Below are 22455 nucleotides of genomic sequence, written 5' to 3' on the forward strand. Positions count from 1 at the left end.
GTTTAGATTATTTTAATGTGACGATTTTTCATTAATAAAAAAAAAGTATTATTTTAAAAATTAATAAAAGGTTAAAAGGAGAAAAAATCCATCCATTTAAACGACGCCGCTTCCTTATCATTCCAATGCTTATTTACGACATGTCGTTTTGTGAGGCCGACTAATCGTAAACCCAGGTGGCCGCTAGTTTCGGCATTTCAACCCGCGGGTTTCTGACGGCGCGCACAAGCTTAGGCAGGTCGACGGGACAAAGGCTATTCTCAAAGGAAAGTCTTTAACCTTCCTTGGACCAACAAAGCCCATAGTTTGACCGTACTAGTTTCCCCTTAATTTCTCTCCCTGTTTATACTCCTCGTTTAATTCCTCAAGCTCGAAGCAAACTCGAGGATTCTGTTTAAAGATGGCCGATCAGCTTGCTAAGGGAGAGGAATTCGAGAAGAAAGCGGAGAAGAAGCTTAATGGTTGGGGATTATTCGGTTCCAAGTACGAAGATGCCGCTGATCTCTTCGATAAGGCTGCTAACTCTTACAAGCTTGCTAAATCATGTAATTCGCCAAATCATTCTCTGCCAGTACTTTTTTTTTTTTTTTGGGAGTCCTCTAGATCTTTGTGCGATGCGACTGATTCAATTTTTCATGCCCCAACGCATCAACTTGGACTCAACTTTATTGTCTGTTGCTTGAATCAAAAAGGAATTTAAGAGCTGCATACTGATTCTTTTGTTGGAATTTGACCTACAATATTTCTTATACTGAAATTTGAATTTATTTGTTGATTCTGCTTGCAAGGTATGCACCTGCTTTGAACTTGGAGGGTTAAGATTAATGATCTGAAGAATAAATAAGATACTTTTTTGGCAATAAATGCATTTATTTATAGTCAGTTTATGGATGCAACTGCGTTTCCCGTGAGAAAATATGAACTGTTGTCTAGGAATGATGGACGGACACTGGATAAAAAGATTTGGATGTGTTAGCTATCTCAATATCGAATTTGGAGAGGATTGTTTGGGAATGAGTTACAAAAACTGAAAACTATAAGCAGAAGTTCATTAATGGTATAGCCATCCAGTGAGCGAAGGACATAGTTAAAATTAAATGAAGTGAAATTGTTCTTCATATGTTAGTTAAAGTCTCCATATGGATGATGAGATATTGACATCGACGAATTAGATATTCTGAATTCTGTTTTTGGATTTTTCTTAATATTTTAAGGGATTTGCCTGTCGACCCATTAGAGGATATATATATTCGTAATCCCTGGGATCTCTTCAGATTTGCTTTTATACAATACTGTCAAAACCAGGCATGAATTTCTTTGGTTCCCTACGTAGAAGCCTGCTGAACCATCAAAGATTTTTTGAACTAGTTGATCAACACTACTCATTTTAGTATATATTTGAATTCCTCTCTCTTTGATTCCTTCTAATTCTATTTTAGCGGCATTAATCCCTTTGCCCTGTGCATTAGAAAGAGTCTCAAAACAGTCATGGTCTCCTAATTTTGTAGTCTAATGATTTTGTTCTCATTCACAATTACCTTACCTTTTCTCACTATGATACCTGTTATGTGGCTTTAATCTCTATGCATGCCGTGTTTTAGGGGATAAAGCTGGGTCAACATACATAAAATTAGCAAGTTGCTATTTGAAGGTAAATGCTTCAAGTGTGTGATAATGCCTATTCCTCATATCTTACCTTCTCCATCGTATTTCTAAAAATGATTTTTTTTTTTTTTTATAGGTGGAAAGTAAGCATGAAGCTGCTCAAGCTTATACGGATGCTGCCAATGCCTATAAGAAGACATCTATAAAGGGTAAGTCTAAATTTATAATATATCTTGATTGTAGCATGTCATGGGATTATTAAGCCTACATTGTTGATTCATTATATTTCTACTAGATGACATTACACTGGTAGAATTCCTCATCTTACACAGTCCATCTTCATCTGAACATTCACATTCACAACTTTATCTATGGCATTCCAATATTTTCTGTTCTCAAATACTTAATAACGAAAATCACTTCTCAATTACTCATAGAAGAGGGTTGATTAGTTTTCCCAACTCTTGGTTTTTTTGTGACACGTACACTATTCAACTATGTGACCAACTCCACTTGCCTTTTACCTTCTATGTTTTTCTAATGCTCCCTGCTTTCTTCATTAACTTGTTTGCTTATTTTTCAAATAAAAGAGATTGGGATGACTCATGATGCTCTTTAACACCAATTTCAGGTTCTGTTGGAATTGGACCTCCTTTATATGAAAAATCAATATTTTATAGCATGAATAGAAAACCAAATGGAGAGAATAAAAAACTAACATAACACTACCTCCACATGTTAGATGGTTTGTTAGAATCGGTTTGTTAGAATTGGCTTTTCTTTTAGTTTTATTTCTCTGTCCAATTATTCTTGCTCATGAGTGGATCTTTTGAAAATTGTCTTATTTTATTTTAATTTTCTTTACCTGATATTAGTTCTCTCTGTTAATATAAGTTGGCAACTCAGCAGGACTCAAGAAATAGCTCTCAGGTTCTCATATTTTCTCGTCAATAATGTAAATCCAGATATATTTTTGTTTTGGCTTAACTTGTTTAAAATTTATATCATCTGCTATAATATAACCATGTTATTCACCATTATGTTGGAAGTCTAAAAATTTGTTGAAGCTAATTTTTTTTGTTGTATTGTAGAGGCCATTTCATGCATGGAGCAGGCAGTAAATCTGTTTTGTGATATTGGAAGGCTCAGTATGGCTGCAAGATATTTGAAGGTGCATGCTTATGATACTTAAACTCAGCTCTTTAGCTTGGCAGAATCGTTTAGGAAACTAATTACTCAATAGTGCCTTTGGCTTTCTTTTTCTAGGTCCCCTTTCTTTTGCTTCTGTCTCTACTTTGCCTGTAAGGGATTGTTCAGGTTGTAATTATCGTTAGTTATGTAGGAAATTGCTGAACTATATGAATCAGACCAGAACATTGAACTTGCTATTGGTTACTTTGAGAAAGCTGCTGACTTTTTCCAAAACGAGGAAGTAACAACATCTGCGAACCAGTGCAAGCAGAAAGTGGCGCAGTTTGCTGCTCAATTAGAACAGTAAGCATTTCTACTTATACTATTTTTGTACACTTTCTATTTATTAATCATTACTCCTGAGTGGTCATGGATTGGTTAAGTTCTCAATCATATTTTGATGTTTTTGACAGCAATTTAAGTGGCTATTAATGTATACCTTGTGGTTAAACTCATGTACAAGGAAAAACTATTACACAATATCCTTAGTGTTTTTCTTAATAATATTTGTATTTCAGTGGGAAATATATCTAACAGTAACGTAAACAGAAATGATTTATATACTAAGGAAATTTATTTTTTGAATTCTAAGCTTCAATAGTGCACATGAAGCCTGTGTCCATGGTGTGGCTTCTATCTTTTAGTCGTGAGGTAGTTGGTAATCAACTGTGAATTTTCTGTAGATACGAAAAGGCAATTAAAATATATGAAGAGATTGCTCGACATTCACTCAAAAGTAACTTGCTAAAATATGGAGTGAAAGGACATCTTCTGAATGCTGGCTTATGTCAACTCTGCAAAGGCGATATTGTAGCCATCACTAAAGCATTGGAGGAATATCAGGTTCAATTCTCAGCCTTCAATCTTCATGGTGTATATGTACCTTATTGCAACTCTCATTTAAGTGTTCTGCATGTTGTTTTACAGGATTTAGATCCAACTTTTTCTGGCACACGCGAATGTAGACTTTTAGCTGTAAGTTGTTTAGATCTTCAATTGACGTTTTATTTACTGCTTCCATTCTCGTCAATATGCATTGTTTCGTAAATTTCATGATTGAGGCAGATAATTATCATCTCTTTTCATTTAGTTTGATTGCAAGTTCAGCTACTTCGACATTTCCACTTGGATTTTTATTTCATTCTTGCATGTTATGTGTGGCTGTCTTCAGATTATTACGATTTCAATTAGATACTTCCTTGCATTTTGCTATCACTTTNCTTTTTTTTTTTTCCTTTTTTTTTTTTTTTGGATTTTCAATCATTGTTCTCTCTTGAGCTGAAAAAGTGCTTTATCTGTCAGGATATTGCTAGTGCAATTGATGAAGAAGATGTTACGAAGTTTACTGACGTGGTTAAGGAGTTCGATAGCATGACCCCACTGGTGAGTATTTGTGACGTTACATTGCATTATAAACTCTGAAGTATCCAATTTGGTTGATAGAAATTGATAATACCGAGCGATCCTCATGCTGAAAACTTCTTGAGTGTTGCATAGACTAAGGTTTCTGCACTTTTAGCATAAGCCTTCACGGCTTTACTTTTGTAGTAGAAAAGGCATCGAATGAAGATAATTATTATTACTTATATACCTTTATGATATTACGCTTGGTTTACCAGGACCCATGGAAGACAACTCTGCTGTTGAGAGTGAAGGAAAAGCTGAAAGCCAAGGAGATGGAGGAGGATGACCTTACCTAAATTTCTCTATTATAAATTGTTTTGTTGTGTCACGGTTTGTTGATTGCAGCACTATATATGATGAGATTTATGTAAATTTTCACCACATTTGTAATGCCTGAGATTCTAAAAAATTACCTTGTTTCGGGTTCAGTTTGCCTGAGATTCAGTTTGCGTGCATGAGTTTGTGAAGTTTTCTATTCGAAACTATGCTTTCCTTTGACTTTGCTTGAATACCAATTTGAGATAATTGACAAATCCTAGCGTTAATTTTACTCCTTCCCTTCTTACTTTGACTTTTATGGGGGTTAGACCGGTTTTTTTTTTTAGTTTTTTCTTCCAGGTTTAAAACCGGTTCCTAGTGAGATGTTTTTACACCCTTATAGAAAATGTTTCGTTGCCTTCTCCAATTGATGTAGGATCTCACAATCCACTCCCCTTTGGCCCAACGTCCTTGCTGGCATTCCACTTGGTGTCCCACCCCTACCCTCCTTCAAAGCTTAACCTCTTCATTGACACATTGCCCGGTTCTGAAACCATTTGTAACCATTCAAGCCCACTATTAGCAAATATTTTCCTTTGGATTTTTTTTTCCTGACTTTTCATCAGAATTTTAAAACACGTCTGTTATGAAAATATTTTCATACCCTTATAAAGGTACGTTCCACTCCACAATCGATATGGAATCCCTTCTATGACTTAAATTCCTACTCTCTTCCCAAATTGATATTCAATTTGTCTTTACAAGTGGTGGGGGCAAGGAAGCCAACCAGCTAACCAAAGCTGCACCATGATTTAATTGGCATCTATTATGAAAGTCGTCTTTTAAATCAATAATTATTGTCAGAAGTTTAATTTGGATTCCATTATTGAACCAGAAAAAAGAACCATAACCACTTGAGTTACCAATTTTTTCTTAATTTTTGTAGTATTACGATTGTTCTGTTGGAAATAGAAATATAAAAGGTATGAGAGAAGATGTCCTTTTTCTTTCTTTTATCTCTCATCTCAATCTTTTGAAAATTAAAGTGGGGAGGAATCTCCCTTACTAAAGTTCTTTTGATTATATTTTCTCCTTTAATCCTAATAAGAAGGATGGGTATTACATAAAGTAGACATTTTCCCTTCTCCAGCTCCACGGTGCAAAAACAAAAACAAAAACAAAAAGTTGGAAGTTCTTGCCTTTCTTCCAAGGAGACCCTCATCCATCAAGAGTTGATTCATATGTAGATATCTACATAACTGGGAGAGAAGCATCAGCATTTGAATACAGCCACTAATTATGAAGAATACATATTATAAATGACTCATCTTCATGTCACCAAACCCATAATTTAAACCATTTATTGTAAAGTGTGAAACAAAGCCAACAGCCTACGTTTGGTATATCAATAATNAAAAAAAAAAAAAAAAAAAGAGAACCGGAAAAGGCAACTTGTTCTCTGGCTGCAACTTCCAGATGCCTCCCTTTGAAAGGCCGTGGGGTCAATGGATGCCTAGCTTGTAAGCTTGTAGCGACGTCGTTCGTTGCGGAGGGAAGGCCAAATTCTACCGGCACCCACCATCGCAACTCGCTTTCTGGTTTGACCATTGCCCTTCTCTCTTTTGACTCTTAGTTTATCGAGGAAGTTGGGTCCTTACAATGCCCTTTTTTGCAGTATGTGGTGGTGAACAGGTCATTCTGCTTTAACCTTCAATAATTTTTATTGAAATCGGATAGCTGAGCTCCTCTGTTCTCGGAAGAATCCTCGTGGAATCCGCTAATTTTCAGTTTTTAGGTAAGTTTTATTGGCCCTGACTCGTAAATTTCCCATTCAGTTTGTGGGTTGTTCTACTTCTTCAGGAGACGAACTGGTTATGCTGAACTTTGGTAAGGCGTAAGTAAACTTGTATGGTTTGGGGGAATTAGTGAATTGGGTATCTCAATCATTCTGTTTATGGTGTTGGTTTCATAGCTTTGGGGATGGTTTGATTTATCTTTCTGGGTTAGCTTTTGTTTGGACTGTTCATTTCATTCGCCAACACAACAGCTTGCTATATTATTGATTCTTTCTACTTTAGCGTGGCATGATGATTCTCATCATAAAACTGGATTATTCTTGGGGATTTTCTTGAGCTTCCATGTTTCTAGTTTCTTGGGCTTAATGGATTGCTGGTTGTAATGAGTTCATACACAAAGGCTTCTCTCTTACGATCCATTTGATGGATATGTGAACTGATGCAGCATTTTTTGGTACTGTTTGTAGCAATGGCCTCAACCAACGATAGAAATGGCAATGGTGAAATAGAAGTATCTAATAGCAAAGAAGGAGAAGCTCAAAATGCTTTCAACTTCTCTACATCTCAAAAAGTCCTATTGCATGATGAAGTCACACAAAGACGATCCCCTATCTCCATTACTGTGGTGACTCCTATTAAGAAAAGTTTCTTCAAATTTGGTTCAGCATCTGCTAGGTTCCAGCAGATTGCCAAGGAGAAGGACGACATGTCACGTTCTGTGCGTTTTTCAAGTGGTCATCATTTCCGAGAACGTCTAAGTGAAGTACTCTCTAAGAAAATTGATTGGGATTCACTCCTGAACATGAGCAAGACATGGATCAGAGACCCATTGAACATAGCTCTTTTCATTTGGATAATTGGTGTTGCTGTGTCTGGTGCAATCCTGTTCCTTGTCATGACCGGGATGTTAAACGCTGCATTGCCGAAAAAATCCGTAAGAGATGTTTGGTTTGAAGTCAATAATCAAATTCTGAATGCATTGTTTACACTTATGTGTCTGTACCAACATCCAAAACGGATCTACCATCTCATACTTTTATCTCGATGGAAACGCGAAGATGTTACTAAACTTAGAAAGCTTTACTGCAAGGATGGGACTTACAAGCCTCATGAATGGACGCATATGTTGGTGGTTATAATTCTCCTCAACGTGAACTGTTTTGCTCAGTATGCACTTTGTGGTCTGAATTTGGGTTACAGGAGATCTCAGCGTCCAGCCATAGGAGTAGGAATATGCATATCTGTTGCAATTGCTGCACCAGCCATCGCTGGTGTCTACACTATAATTAGCCCCTTGGGGAAGGATTATGATTCTGAAATCGACGAGGAAGCGCAGCTTCCAAATCAGACGGTTAATGGTGATCAACAGCAACCGTCTAGGTCGAAATCACTAGAGAGAAGATATTCGCTTGCAACAAGAGATGAGCACAGAATTATCGAGACGAGTCCACAGTGGAGTGGTGGAATACTCGACTTTTGGGATGATATATCTCTAGCATACCTTTCCCTTTTCTGTAGCTTTTGTGTATTTGGTTGGAATATGGAGAGACTAGGCTTTGGAAATATGTATGTCCATATTGCAACATTCATTCTGTTCTGTATGGCTCCTTTCTGGATTTTTCTCTTAGCTGCTGTAAACATTGATAACGAAACTGTTCGGACGCTTATGGCGGTCACCGGGATTGTTCTTTGTGTATTTGGTTTACTCTATGGCGGTTTTTGGCGGATACAGATGAGAAAGAGATACAATTTGCCAGCATATAGCTTTTGTTTTGGCAAGTCTGCTGTGGCTGACTGCACTCTATGGCTCTTCTGTTGTTGGTGCACTCTGGCACAAGAGGCACGCACTGGAAATTCATATGACATAGTACAAGAGAAGTTTTGCAGAAAACAAACAGAAGCATGGGGGAGTAAGCAGGTCCATGGTGAAGATAACAAATCCATTTCAGGTTCTCCACAGGCAAACATCTCCAGCCCATCTAAGATTATTGCAGGAGGGTCTCCTGTTCCCATCTCAAAGGGCTATGACAGTCCACAAAGGGCTTTTACTTCAGTGAAAGAGGAACTTGAAGAAGGTGCAGATAAAACTATGATGCCTCCTTCGCCTCCTTTGATTCAGAGAGAAGCGACGTAACTCGGTTGAGGTAAAGGCTTGCATTTGTGGTATATGGCTGGATTTAGTGTTTTTTTGTACTATTTTTGTGTGTTTATAATGAATTGGAATTGCCTCCTTATTCTTGAATGTCTTTTACACGTAGAGAGCTCCTACTGAAAGCCTGAAGTTTGTATCATACTGATATGATTTTGAGTTTTATTCAAATATCCACTTTGGCCTTTTTTTGCATATTGTGTACTATGATGATCGTTTTTGCTGGTAACATGGTTTTTTTGTAACAGCCTAAGCCTATTGCTAGTAGATATTATCCTCTATCTTTAAGCCCACCGCTAGTAGATATTGTCCTCTTTAGACTTTCCCTTATGGGTTTCCCCTAAAGGTTTTTAAACGCGTTTGTTTGGGAGAGATTTTCATACCCTTGTAAGGAATGTTTCGATCTCTTCTCCCACTGATGTGGGATCTCACAATCCACCTCCCTTGGAGGACCAACGTTCTCGTTGGCACACCACCCGGTGTTTGGCTCTGATAGAATTTGTAATAGCCGAAGCCCACCGCTAGCAAATATTGTACTCTTTCGGCTTTCCCTTCTGGGCTTCGCCTCAAGGTTTTAAAACGCGTTTGGTAGGAAGAGATTTCCATACTCTTACAAGGAATGTTTCATTGTACTCTCCTACCGATATGGGATCTCACAATCCACCCCCTCCATATAATTCTTCGTTTCCCTCTCTAACCGACATGGGATCTCACAATCCACCTCCCTTGAGGGTCCAGCGTCCTTTCTAGCACAACCGTCTGGTGTCTAGCTCTAATACCATTTGTAACTGCTTAAGCCCATCGCTAGCAAATATTGTTCTCTTTGGGTTTTCCCTTCTGGGCTTCCATTCAAGGATTTAAAACGTGTCTGCTAGGGAAGTTCCCACCCTTATAAGAAATGTTTCGTTTCACTCTCCAACCGACGTGGGATCTCACACTTTCCCAATTCAAGCAAAGAGCCAACAACTGAGGGGTTAAAAAACTGCTTACCAGACTCCAGAGGAGCTATGGTGAAGCCTCACAGATAGCAGATTTGGTTATATAGCAACCATATATTCTTGAAAACCCGTATTATTCTTCTGTCAACATCAACATCAAACAAAATTTAAGGATTAGAAAGAACTGTGCAAAATTTATACCCTTGTCAGTGACTTCTGCATGTATTTCATCTCCTCAGCCCTTTAACCAAGAGACTATCCGGCAAAATGAGCCCACCGTTGGTCAATATTGTCTTCTTTGAGCTTTTCCTTTCGAACTTCCGCTCAAGATTTTAAAATGCGTCTACTAGGGAGAGGTCTTTACACTCTTGTAAAGAATGTTTCGTTCTCACTCCAACTGATGTTGGATTTCACACATTTAAAAAGTCTAAAAATGGGCTCCACATACTGTTACAACCATAGGTCATTTAAGCTTAGACCCGCTTAAATTTACTTCAAATGACTCGAGAACCTTAAATTAATAGATATTGTCCTTACTCCAAGTGTTTGCTGTCGGAGAAGCGCCCTTACAACACTGTCCCACACGCTGTTCAAAGAATTTAGCCACACCCCTCCTCCCATTGAATATGATTCTTATGAACTGTTCATGTTGGCTCATTGCAATCAGCATCACACAATATATGCTCTGCTAACACTTGTGTTGAAGTAAATAGTTTGTATCATCAGTTATTGCAAGTGCTGTTCTTTCTCTGAAAAGAAAAATATCATGAACACTGTTACTGCTGTGCATCTGTCCATTGATTTGTATCTGCATTGGCAAGCATGGAAAGGAAACAGTGTTTGTCCATTGATTTGTTGGTATTGTCTGTATCCCAACGACAGATTAGTTTCGAGGTCAGTGATGGGTCGTTTTCATGGCCATAATTGGTGGAGCTGTCGTATGAAATGTCTGTAATGGAGCTGGATTTAGTGGCCATCGTAAAAGCTGTAACATCACCCATTTGCTGATCGTTCACATTCAAAATCTGCCATTATTCCTCACAAATTGGGTTTATGAGACAGTCTAGTGTGTGGGATATGCGCATACCATAATGTTCATTATTTGTTTTTTTCTCTCCCTCTCTCACTTCCTGCTGTTCATTTTAGACCATTTTCCCTTCAAACTTCTACTGCTCACACGGTCTAAACTTCTACTCTGTCTTCAGGACCACCTAGTTTTCGCCGCCTTAACTTTCAACCGTCGATCTGGTCCCTCACATTTGGATATAGATATCCATTTTATCCATAGGAGTCCACCCCGAACGGGAGGAAATCTCCTGTTTTGACCGAAAATGGAGGAGAGAATGGGAAACATTTTCACCCGTTGGATAAATGAGATGGGGATGAGATTATATTTCTCGTCCCCACCCAATTCACTGTCCCACCATGCATAATATATATATATATATACCATGTTTGGGTTTAATTTTAAAATCCATCTGATGAAGATCATGTGGTCCAGAATCGGCCGTGATGGCCCTATCAGTGACAGATGAACATGGGGTGTACTGTATGAAGCAATTTTATATTCACACAAATAATTCATTTGGCTTTATTTAATTATGAAATGCTCTATTTTTCTTCCATTATTTACCAAACTGCTTCATTATTGAGTTTGGTCGGTTTGTTGCATAATTACTCCTTTTTTACTTTTTTGTTTTGTTTATTTTATTTTTTAAATTTATTTTAAAAAATAATAAAAATTGTAAATTCACAGACATGGGAAATTATTATTAAGTTTTAGAGATTAATTATATGAAAAAGAAATAGAGATATTGGAACGGTCCTTTTCCTGTGGAGAAGTCAAAAAGGAAGCCGCCCCTCAAATCGCTCATCTTTTTTTAAATTAATAAATAATTTTTTATTTATTTAAAAAAAAAAATGAGAAAAATACATCTCCCCCTCTACTTTATATTAGTAATTAATTTTTTTTAAAAAAGAACAAAATCCATGCTTAATATCCTATCAAGTTGTCCACCAACTTATACGAAAGCTGTAATTAAATAGTAACATATGTGTCGGAAACTTCATGAGGGACGGGCTCACATAAGTAATTTGACCCACCATCGACAGAACCCATGAACCTATGAACCTATTGATTTTGGAAGGTTTCATATGCCCATAACAACTAAGGGTATATCCTATGCTCCCTTTCAACATGTATTACAAAAATGGATAGGAGAATAGGGTATCCATACTATACCCATTCCCACCCAACAACAAGCCTAACTTCAATCCTATTTGGATTTCTTTTTAATGCTCGTTTATTTATTTATTCTAAGTCTATGCAAATAATAACGACCCAAAATTTAGAATTTTTAATATCAATAGCTTCGTAGTGTATTTGAAATGACTTTATAAACGCTAAATATATTAATAAAATAAAAGTGTGACTCCTAGTAGAGAGTGTAAAGTAGGGCTTAGGGTAATCTTATAAACCTTCTTTTTTTTTTTTTTTTTCTGGTCAACTGGAGTTGGCTTGACCATTCTCCATTTTCGTTTCCCTGCATCGCGCTTCATAAAGCAAACCAATGTCCACTAATCAGAACACGCCACGTTTCCACTTAATTTAGCGGAAATTACCAAAATGGACGAATGTATTCGCCGTGCGTTTTGATTGGCCACGTGTAAATCTCCAAAATAGATGAGGATGTAGAGAATTCTTTGCCCAGATATGCTCGTCCCTATAAATACCCTTTCCTCCCCGTGAAAGCCTCACCGGTTCTCTTCTGGTTGTGAACACAGTGTTGTTAATCTTCTCCACCGTCGTTTATCAAAATCTTGGGAGTCCGAGGCTTAGGCTAAGGCAAGCTTCTGCAAGAACTGGCTAACTCTCAGGGAATTCTGGAGGAAGAAGATTCCAGTAATCAAAGGGTGGTTCTTGCCCTATATGAGGCCTTGAGCTCTCGAAACGTGAACACCGTTCACCAAATCCTCGCCCCTGATCTCGAGTGGTGGTTCCACGGTCCGCCATCGCACCAATTTCTGATGCGCCTTCTCACTGGAGCCTCATCCGACGGCCAATCCTTTCAGTTCGTTCCTCAATCAATCACATCCTTCGGCCCTACCGTCCTCGTCGAAGGCTGCGATCCTAGCCGTTCCATCTCCTGGATCCACGCTTGGACCGTCACGAATGGGATAATCACACAGGTTCGCGAGTATTTCAATTCCTCCCTCACTGTTACTCGTCTCGGAGATCCAACCGACTCACCGTCGTCCTCTGCCTCTTCGTTGTACCATTGCCCTTCCATTTGGGAAAGTAGTCTGTCCAATCAGGTCGGGAAATCGGTGCCTGGCCTCGTCTTGGCCATTTAATCAAATACCGATCTCTCTGGTTTCTATCCCAACAAAATAAATCTGAAAAAGCTCCAGAGAGATGTAAGAAACATAGGGTGTGTGCGTGTGTGCTTTGTTTGGATCGTCCCGCCGCGTCGATTGCTTTGCTGTTTACAATTTCTGTTCTGTGAGTTTTTATATACTTGTCTGTGTGGTGATTGGGTAAACGCCATGGAAATGACATCCAATTGGCTAATTCCCGACGTATTTGTAATCTTTTCAATAAGGACACGTTCCAATGTTTGTCTTCAAAAAGCCTCTCATATTCTCAATCTTTTTCCCTTCCTACTTTCCTTCTGTATTGTGAATAACGTAAACTCTGGTTCGGTGGGTGTCTACGGCCATGGATTCTGGCTCAAAGGAACTAAAAAATTTGCAGAATTTAAGAGGGGAGGATAAATGGGTATTATGTTTTATGCGAATCTGTGCAAAACGTAAATGAAACGTGAAGAAAATATGCCGATTTTTTTTTGGATAACGTCGAAAAACAGCCTTCCCAATAGAAAGGAAGGAGGAGACTAACTAATGTGTTTTGCCTGCCACGTGTACGGATGGATGTGATTTGAGATCCAGAAGGTTCTCGGACGGCCCATCAGCGGCGTGAGGGCTTTTTTTTAACCACTTGCTTGGGATGGGATATGACAAGTAGGATGTCTGATCTTCGAGATCAGACGGTCCATATGGGGCCCTCTTGCTGTGATTCAACTGCATCTCAATCACTCTTGACCGTCTGATCTTTATGTTTATTTAAGCTTTGACTAAAGAAATGTTTGCTGACTCATCCAGCACTTGGATTAATTTGTATTTTATTTTATTTAGTAACATTGTAGTAGAAACCTTTTTAAGATTCTTACACCGACCGTCATTTATGAGTGTTGTAAAACGAATAATGAAAAGGTAAGAAATGAAGCAAGATATTTGCAGGGAAAGTAGACCATGTTCACGACAAAACTTGAAAAGTGTACCAAGGGGACAGAATTCAGAAATGGCCCTGCCTGCCACAAAGCCACCTCTCACTCAAATGATATTATTTCCAGATTCTTCTCCACCTCGCTCAAAGAATCTCTGCTTTTCTGAGCTCAAATGAATGAATCCAATTCCTACTATTCCTCAGATTCATGCATTTGGATCAGGAATTGATCAGAATGGCTAATGCAAGCATTTCAGAACGAGAAATTCTTGGAATCGGAGGATTTCATAATGCTAATGGGTCTTGGTTTTCTGGCTATATGTGGTGGAATTGAAGGTCTGTTTACATTGTCAGGAGTGGAGTGCATCAAGAAAACCTAAGCTCTGTGTTCGATGTCTTATCAAATGGTTCAAGTTTTCATAATGCTCAAGGCAATGAGGCCCCCTTTAGGGTTGTTCTTTGTTCTCAAAGTTCTTCAGAAAATTAGCATAATTGCAATTCTATGGCAAGGTTATGAAGTCAACAACATTAATAACTAGATTCTTTTGGAAACGAAAGTGAGACTAGGTACAAATTTACATCAACTAAACACAGACAAACAGAGCTAAATTTGAACAGATCAAGTTCTAGCCTCTGTACATAAACGATGTGGAAAACCTAGATCAACAACAATTTAAAATGGTTCCTGAGTTCTGATGAAGAAACGTACTCGATGAGTTGGAGATTCCTCGGCGAGTCTATCGCGGTTGGTGAATCGTCCTCGGAGTTACTTTCACGTTCACGATTTTGGGGGCCTTTTGAGCATACCTAGGAACCTCCGCTCCAGTTCGAGCCTTATGCCATTGGAACGCTCCCATTGGAACCAAATCCTTGGAAAACTCCAATTCCTCCTCTTCCTCTGCAGAAGAAATCAGAAGAAAACAACATATTAGTGAGCTCGATTAAGAGACGGGAAAAACTTGACTCGATTTGAGATCTTACGTTGACAAGCGAAGTCCTCGAGGAAATTCTCGAGATCCGGAAGGACAATTTCATCATTTTCTGGAAATGAAAGATCGTTTTGAGGATCTTGAAAGCGCTCTTGAAGCCAGTACTCACGAAACCACGGCGACGACTGGATGAGATCCCACCACTGGTCGGAGAAATCCTCCACCGTCCTGTAGGCCATCGGAACGAACAATGGAGCGTTAGGATTCAACATGGAAACGGAAGACGACGAATTTGTTAGAGCAACCACATCCATAGCCACTGCTTGCTTAAGCTCTGTGGAGAACTGAATAGAAGCTTGAAGTTGAAGACGAAGGTTTATCCAAAGCGTGGGATGAAATATATAAAAAAGAAAAAGTGAATAGCACTCAGGGTTTAGTTTTATTACGAAAATGACACTGTTTAAGTGCAAAATAAAATAAATAAATAAATAAGAAATTGTAACATCATTTTATAATATTAAATTATATAACAAATTGAAAATTGAAAATTAAAAATAGATCTTAAATAAGAAAACTAAAAGTTTATGTCATTAATGAGAGAGAGAAAGAGGTAGTTTTTTAATATTATTTTAATAAATTGATTCCAAGAATTTACTCCGGGGTTTCGTGCTGATCCATAAACCCTAGCACTATCCACAACGAACACTCCACGTCATTGTTCTTATCCTAAAGGGACTGTACCCGTTGCCCTTTTTGCTCTCTTTTTCACCCACTAGGCCCCACCGCCCACCGCCCACCTCACGCAACTGCACAAATTTTGATAAATAGTGCGGGTGGACATGATGGACTAGAATCAACCTCAAAAATGTTGAAAAGCAACCTTGTTTTTAAAAAATAATTAAAGAAATAACGGGAAAATCAATTTCTTCTGTTATTTAAACTTCTTACATGAAATTTATTCAATTAAAATGTTGAAAAAAAAAAACCCTTTTAATTCCTAAATTAGTTTTTATTAAGTCATTATATTTCAAAAATCTTCTTTTTATTCGTGAGATTTGCATTTAGTTTTTTATTTGATTTTTTTAATTTTTTTAATTTTCAAGTTTGAATTTTCTTTCTGTTTAATCTTAAATTTTAATTTTTAGGTATTTCACTATAACTATATAACTATATCCGATCATTAGTGTTAATGTCTATTAGTTAATTTAAAAGAGTTTATTCAATTATGATTATATAATTTTTTTTACTAATTTTTCAAAACTATTAAAATTAATTTAAAATTTTCACAAACTAATTATCTCTCAAGATTTATTTTTAAAAAATCGGTACAACTGATAATAGAGATAAAAGTATAAAACATTGAACCTTAAGAAATAAAAACTTAGCTCAAAACTAAAAAGCAATAGACATGTTTACAAGAAAGTAAAATGATATTTTAAACGATAAACAAATATAGTTTTATAGAAAAAAAACAATGTTATAATAAAATGAAAAACTAAAACCTAAAATTAAAATAAAAATAAAAAATAAAAAACTTTAAACGATGAATATTGAAAAATAACAATTATCAAATAATCCATTTGTTCAAAATTTATGAAACATCTACCCAACTTTCTCTCTCTCCATGGTGGGAAACTTTTCTCAATCTTGATGTTTTTCCTTCCCTCGATTTTAAAGAAGTAAATATTATCAAACCTATTTTGCTTTTTATACATTGAATACAAAGGTTATTATCAAACACGTTTAATTTTTGTTTGGGAAAAAAAAAAAAAAAGCAAAACTAGGTAAAAAAAGAAAGAAAAAAAAAAGCATTATCAAATGGGCCAAGATAAACAAATATTAAAGATCATCAGCCTCCTTTTCAATCCTAAATGATCTACCTTGCCTTCTAATGAGGATTTGTTCAAATTAGATAGTGAGAAAGCCCTACCAATTCAATATATCAATTCGAGCTCCGACTTTTTGTTTCCTGAGAATGAGGCAGTCGCTGGCAATCTCTCTATCAGTAGGTCTATCACACGAATAATTATATTATAACAAAAGAGGAGAGAGGGAATAATAAAAGGAACTAATCCACAAATAGTATACGTAGGTTGATTAAATCTTCGTTGTAACAAAACTCATAAACCTACACAAATTACGTATCAGCAATCTGACGGGGAAATTACGTAACAAAACTCAAAAAAATAATGATCGAAATCAGAAATCTGCAAACCACCTTAGAATGTTTGACGGGGGGATCATCATAACCTGATTCCATGGAACGCTGGCAAGACAGCAATGAGGGGGTCGCCATAGCCAACAGCTTCTGTAAACCACAATAAAATAGAATTAAGAGGAACTCTCAGTGAACTTCAGGTTCAACCTTAGTTCAGAATTTTGAGGATTGCATAGATATAGCAAGATTTCAACACTTCCACAATTTAAAATAATAATAATAATAATAATCAGAGCACATTAAAGCAACCATGGTCCATGGAAGGGACCATAAAATTTATTTTCAATACTGAGATGTCTCGTAGCACTTCTCAACTGTTTGAATAAACAGGATAATCGTACCTCCTTCCCTGAAGAGAACCTTCAATACTTCGCCAGCCACATCTGTCTGCTCAACAAAGAATTGAGGATGAAAATTAGCATCAATGGATACTTCTGCTGCTATAGAGGTCTTGCACAAAAATATTGCATTGAAACGTTCACATGTACCTTTACAGGAAGTTCAGTGCCAAACTGATCCACGTATCCAATTACTTGTCCTTCTTTTATCATGTCATTCTGTGCATGAAAGAAGCCGCCATATCATGAAATACGTGGTTTTTTTGCTAAATTTGACAAAAATGTTATCTAAAATTGCACAAGGTTCTTGGAAAGTCGTAAACATGTTAGCATGACCGAGGATAGTAAGAATTAATGTTCTATAGCTTCGTTGTAGGGTGAGATGATTATTCATACATCCCTATCAATTCAACGATATNAGAAAAAAAAAAAAAAAAAAAAAAAGCAGCTCTAATTGAAGCAGGTTGATCATTCATAGAACAGATCATTTGTTCTAATGATTGATTGTACTTTTAAAGCACTCATCACTAAATAATAGGTTCACGCTTCCACCCTCCACTTGGCTGTATATATAGGCACTTTTACTGTCAAGTATTTTATTGGGCCAGGTTGTTCCAGTTAATCTGAAGAATAAGCAGATAAAAGTTTTTTTTTTCTTCCAAAGAAAAAGAAGATCCGAGCTATCCAAAGTTTTCCAGTTGAAGTGACAGGATCCTCTCCCTTGATTTAACAATTTGAAAGTTAAATAACTTATTGAAAGTAAAAAAAATTAGGCTTGAAAGCAATACCTCTTTGCAGATAGGAGGCTGCTGCTTTCCCTTAATTGTTCTGCCCCTTCGGAAAGATCCAACCTAGTGAAAGCAGAAGCAAAATTTCAATTTATAGGATTTCTCAGATTTTACTATTCTTTCTTTCGGACGAAACAGAACCTGACACATTAATGCATTACATACCGTAGGAGAAGATACCAGAACGTATCCTTTTGATCCAGATGCCTCCAAAGCTGCTATCTTTGACGACTTCTCTAAGGGAACATTGGTAAAAGGAGTTGTTTTCTCTGGCAAATTATTTGGAGGTGCTGATGCAGTAGGAGCTGACTCAATCATGGGTTTTGATGGAATTGGCGGAGGTATTGTCGGAGAAATGGCAGACAGAGGAGCTCTTACCACTCCAATATTCCGCTTCAAATGCATTTCAAACTCGCCAACCTGTAATAGATAACAGAGTGAAGGTCAATACAAGTGTAAATTGACTCAACTACATCTTTATGTCCCTGAAACTTACTCCTAGGCTAAAGAAAAGAGAATTAAAGAAATTTTAAATGCAGCATCTGTTTTTTCATTGATTGAACAACCATGTGCTGTATATCATTATAAGAGTCTCTCGTACAATGTTCTTTTCATTCTCAATAAAATCATGATATTAGGTAAAGGATAAACCGAAAAAAAAAAAAAGAAAAAGACTCTCAACCCCGTGTGGCTGTTCGAATATAAAAAAGCATTATACAAAATTGGAGTTTCAGTAGACCTTTAGCTTTAGTTCAGCAATCTCTGTTTCATCACAAACCTCCAACACCAAAGCCTGATGATTTGAAACAGTAGGTACGTCAGTTCATGTCAGAAGGATAGAACGTAAATGTTCAAAAAGGTACAGACAAGACAATATTACAATTATAATTAGGTTTAAAGTGCAACATCCAACTTCTCAACTGTAAGAGAATAATATGAACTTCAGCAAGACATTATGAATAAACAGGGCACAAGACCTACGGTTGTCCTTTGTAAAGGACTGAATAAAGCAGTAAGCAAGTTACAAAAAAAATTACAGAAAGAAAAATGATAAAAGCTTTTTTTATATAATGGGATCATTCCAAGGCACTCTAATTCAGTACCAATTGCAAGGTCCATCATATGCACATATAGTCCATAAAGGAGAAGCTCATAACATATGAATTCAGTAAGTCCGGTCATACGAATTTCAGATGAAGTTATAATGTTCTAATGAAGAGGGATGCCCAAAATTAGGGAAAAAAACCGGAACAGAAGATCAAATTTAAACTCACTTCAAATCCATTAGGAAAAGTTGCATTAGCTGCAGGCTTCTTCAGTACTGAACCGTCAAGTACGCTGTCTGCCAATATCAAGTTGAAGGTACAAAAGTCATTAAATATGTAACTGGACAGCTGAATCAATGCATATCTATATTTTCAGAGCAAAATGTAAAGAACCATCACTATTAAGAGAAACAAAAGAGTAAAGTTACGCCTGAGAAACCAAAATAGTTCACCATGGATGAAATACTTTAACTACTCATGCATAATTAAGCCATCTTTGACAGGGGTATGATTTCATTCTACTCGAGTAGAATGCACATAAATATTTTCTTGGGCCACTTGTATTTTGGAGGGACAATTTTGAAATTTCCTGCATAGGTTTCTTAGAATGGGACCGATAGCCCTACAATAAGGAGCACTTTGAGGCGGAGAGAGAATTACCGTACAAGAGGGGAGATAAGCGACAAAGATTGGTAGGGAAAATTAAGTCCTGGATGTGGGAGACAGCATGACTTGAATTTCTTATCAATACGTGTCCTTAAACCAGATTGTACCTCTAGCTTTCTTCTTAATTTAGCAGAAATATAGAAATTATTTTCCCCAACCGAGCCTAAAGGTATGAGTTTATAAATTATCCAATATGATGCATATAATGATCAAACAAATTGCCACATCAGTAGCTAGCATTAGAAAGCATAATATTTATAATCACATTATAGTTACTATTCTTTTTCATGCTTCCTACTACAATGGATAAGAACAGCTAGGAAGAACAGAATTTAATCACAGAACTCAACCATACAGAAAATTCCACTTCAATAAAGCTTACCATTGGGTTTAGCAGTTTCAGTAACTTTGGGCACCTTTGTGCACGATAAACCTGTTCTCTTCTGGTTTGTTGGAACATGGATGGGCTTACCAAAATTTGATAATCCTTGAATGCACGACTTATTAGTATTAGACATATAAATTTTACTTGGTTTCTCAATTAACTGCATACGTGAACCACCTGAAAAATCTGGAATGGCAAAGAATAACATACACATTTTAGATGCATATGGTGAGCGATTCCTTAAACTAATTTTTTACAAATAAAATGAAGAGAAAGAATAGAGGTTTGATGTAATTCCAAAGAAACAATGCATCCTATTCCTATCTTTGGGTTATATATCCCGGCAACAAATGGTGACAACTGAAGATGAAGGCAGCAATCGTCGTTGTTTCTTTTAAAAAAATAATATATATATATATATATATATAGGAACCGTGAAAATGTTAGAATTTCAAGAACCTCATTGAAATGTAATAGCGAACCTTTTTTTAAATCTTTCACCCTCGTGTTGTTCATAATCAAAGGCCGAACTGAAAGCATTATTGATAAGTCAACAAAACTAATTTGTTAAATAAGGTGTGCTGCCTGATAGGCTGTTACCATGCCAACGCTACCTAAACTAAAGAGAATCAAGATAGGCACATCCTCTTATTTAAGAAATCATAAAGAAATTCGTTCAGAACACAAAGAACCGCACGAACGAACAAAATCCTATGCCATCGATTATCGTAGCTCAAAATAACTAAACAATCAAACGAATCGCACACTAGATCCGGAAACGCTACACTACATTCCATTTTCGAAATGCAAATTCACGATCGAAGAAGCTCGGCTCACTCATAATTCTACAATGCGAACTTACACTTACATTTCAAACAATCTTCTCAATCAACATCAATAATAGCATCGGCATTCGAATTACAATTACAGAATATGAGGGAAACTTCGAAAGCCTACATCATTGTGCACCGCAACACGACAAGTGAAATGAATGAAAATTGCATACAAGCAGAGAGGTAGCGGGAGAGAAAGACTTACAATGAAAGGATCGAAGCGTAGCGGAGGACTCCATAGAGGAGAGCGAAAGTGAACTCGAACGCAGCGGAGGAGGCGAAAGAAAATCGAGCAAAAAAGAGCCTGGAAGTTATGCGAAGATATGGAGGCAAAATCGAGAGAGAAGAAAGGAGTTATGCTATACTATCCAGTTGTGAGTTGAATTTGTCTCCGTTTGAAGATGTGAAGCTTTGAAAACTCCGCCCATACTCATAGTTGCTCTGAGCTTCTTCCCTCGGTTAGTTGGGTTATTATCACATGAATGCTGTCCCACAGTTTTCAATATGCAACCGCAGGCGGCAACTGAGATCCGACCCGGCCTGTCTCGTATTTTAAGAGCCCATTCAAACCATTGGGCTTACGATGAAACTCGAACAGATCCACAAAACCCATAATAATTGATTTTTTATTTATAAAATTAATTAACAAATGTTGGTTTCTAGTTTTATTCTAGTTTATGAAGTCCACTTTCTTTTTAGTGGTTAGTGGTTAATGTCCTTGTTGGAGCGAGCGGTCCAGTGTATGCCTCTCATACCATTTACAACAGCGCCCACTACTAGTTATCTTTTTTTACTTTTTTTTTCTTCCGAATTTTTCTTTAAGATTATAAAACGCGTCTGTTAAGAAAATGTTTTCACACACTTAGAATACTTTGTTCCTCTCTTCAACTAACATGGGAAAAAAGATGCATGTCTATCAAACGAGCATAATTATTAAAAATAAAGTTGTAATTCACTAGTTACTTCAAATGCTCGCCACATCTTAAAAAAACCCGAGGTTATTTGTATTCCTCGAAAATCCTCGCCTACATCACCATTCAATATTTCTTGGCCCACTATTGGTCAAACCACCTGGGCACTAAGGCCAATGTGAGTAGGATCTCCTAGCCATGCTTCATAATGGGAAAAACGAGCACCGTAGAAATACATCTCACTTGGAATGTTGCCAAAATATCAGTATTTTTGGTTTCATATTTAAGAGTATAATAAGTCAAGTTATTATCTTTAACACTCTAAATTCAACACTTGCTTTAGTCTCTATTTCTGGTGACATAAGTCCCTCCCTACGACTCGCAACAACAAGGTCTACTCGTGAAAAATGCTCAACCATGATTCGTAAATATTTAAAATGAAATATTGAAACATATAAAATATAGAAAGGGGTTGAAATAATAATAATTTCTAAAGTTGATGAACATTGTTAGATATGGTGGAAGGTTGAGGAAAATAATAATGAAAGAGAAAAATAGAGAATAAAAGCGGTGGGGTTCTCAACTAACCATAACAACCAACGAAAATGAAGCTTTGAAGAAGCACAAAAATCAAACAACGTGGTGTAAATTAATTGTATAAACATAACATGTTTTTTCAAAATTTCCTAAATGAATCTGAAAAACGTAAGAAAAG

General features: G+C 36.8%; 5 protein-coding genes across 5 annotated transcripts; 3 read left to right on the plus strand and 2 right to left on the minus strand.

The window, feature by feature from the left end:
* The first annotated feature begins 217 nt into the window (after positions 1-217).
* On the plus strand, positions 218-4698 carry LOC111809262 (alpha-soluble NSF attachment protein 2-like). The gene is made up of 9 exons (XM_023695694.1): positions 218-545; positions 1602-1651; positions 1742-1814; positions 2697-2776; positions 2948-3099; positions 3480-3639; positions 3724-3771; positions 4099-4179; positions 4416-4698. The coding sequence occupies exons 1-9, from the start codon at positions 401-403 to the stop codon at positions 4494-4496; spliced, it is 870 nt and encodes a 289-aa protein (XP_023551462.1). The 5' UTR covers positions 218-400; the 3' UTR covers positions 4497-4698.
* A 1561-nt stretch (positions 4699-6259) lies between these two features.
* On the plus strand, positions 6260-8598 carry LOC111808936. Its single transcript, XM_023695185.1, has 2 exons — positions 6260-6345; positions 6722-8598. Exons 1-2 carry the CDS (start codon positions 6333-6335, stop codon positions 8386-8388), a joined length of 1680 nt encoding a protein of 559 aa, XP_023550953.1. The 5' UTR covers positions 6260-6332; the 3' UTR covers positions 8389-8598.
* A 3499-nt stretch (positions 8599-12097) lies between these two features.
* LOC111808929 (wound-induced protein 1-like) lies at positions 12098-12974 on the plus strand. Its single transcript, XM_023695178.1, has one exon. It carries the CDS (start codon positions 12369-12371, stop codon positions 12693-12695), a length of 327 nt encoding a protein of 108 aa, XP_023550946.1. The 5' UTR covers positions 12098-12368; the 3' UTR covers positions 12696-12974.
* A 1163-nt stretch (positions 12975-14137) lies between these two features.
* LOC111808930 (protein EARLY RESPONSIVE TO DEHYDRATION 15-like) lies at positions 14138-14982 on the minus strand. The gene is made up of 2 exons (XM_023695179.1): positions 14608-14982; positions 14138-14524 (listed from the first exon to the last, which is right to left on the minus strand). The coding sequence occupies exons 1-2, from the start codon at positions 14867-14869 to the stop codon at positions 14364-14366; spliced, it is 423 nt and encodes a 140-aa protein (XP_023550947.1). The 5' UTR covers positions 14870-14982; the 3' UTR covers positions 14138-14363.
* A 1629-nt stretch (positions 14983-16611) lies between these two features.
* LOC111808032 (biotin carboxyl carrier protein of acetyl-CoA carboxylase-like) lies at positions 16612-21243 on the minus strand. Its single transcript, XM_023693804.1, has 9 exons — positions 21035-21243; positions 19994-20182; positions 19174-19241; positions 18639-18692; positions 18065-18319; positions 17900-17962; positions 17262-17330; positions 17115-17160; positions 16612-16863 (listed from the first exon to the last, which is right to left on the minus strand). The coding sequence occupies exons 1-9, from the start codon at positions 21066-21068 to the stop codon at positions 16799-16801; spliced, it is 843 nt and encodes a 280-aa protein (XP_023549572.1). The 5' UTR covers positions 21069-21243; the 3' UTR covers positions 16612-16798.
* Between the last annotated feature and the right edge of the window lie 1212 nt (positions 21244-22455).

The sequence above is a fragment of the Cucurbita pepo genome, chromosome LG13, assembly GCF_002806865.2.
Source record: "Cucurbita pepo subsp. pepo cultivar mu-cu-16 chromosome LG13, ASM280686v2, whole genome shotgun sequence".
Taxonomy (NCBI): Eukaryota; Viridiplantae; Streptophyta; class Magnoliopsida; order Cucurbitales; family Cucurbitaceae; genus Cucurbita; species Cucurbita pepo.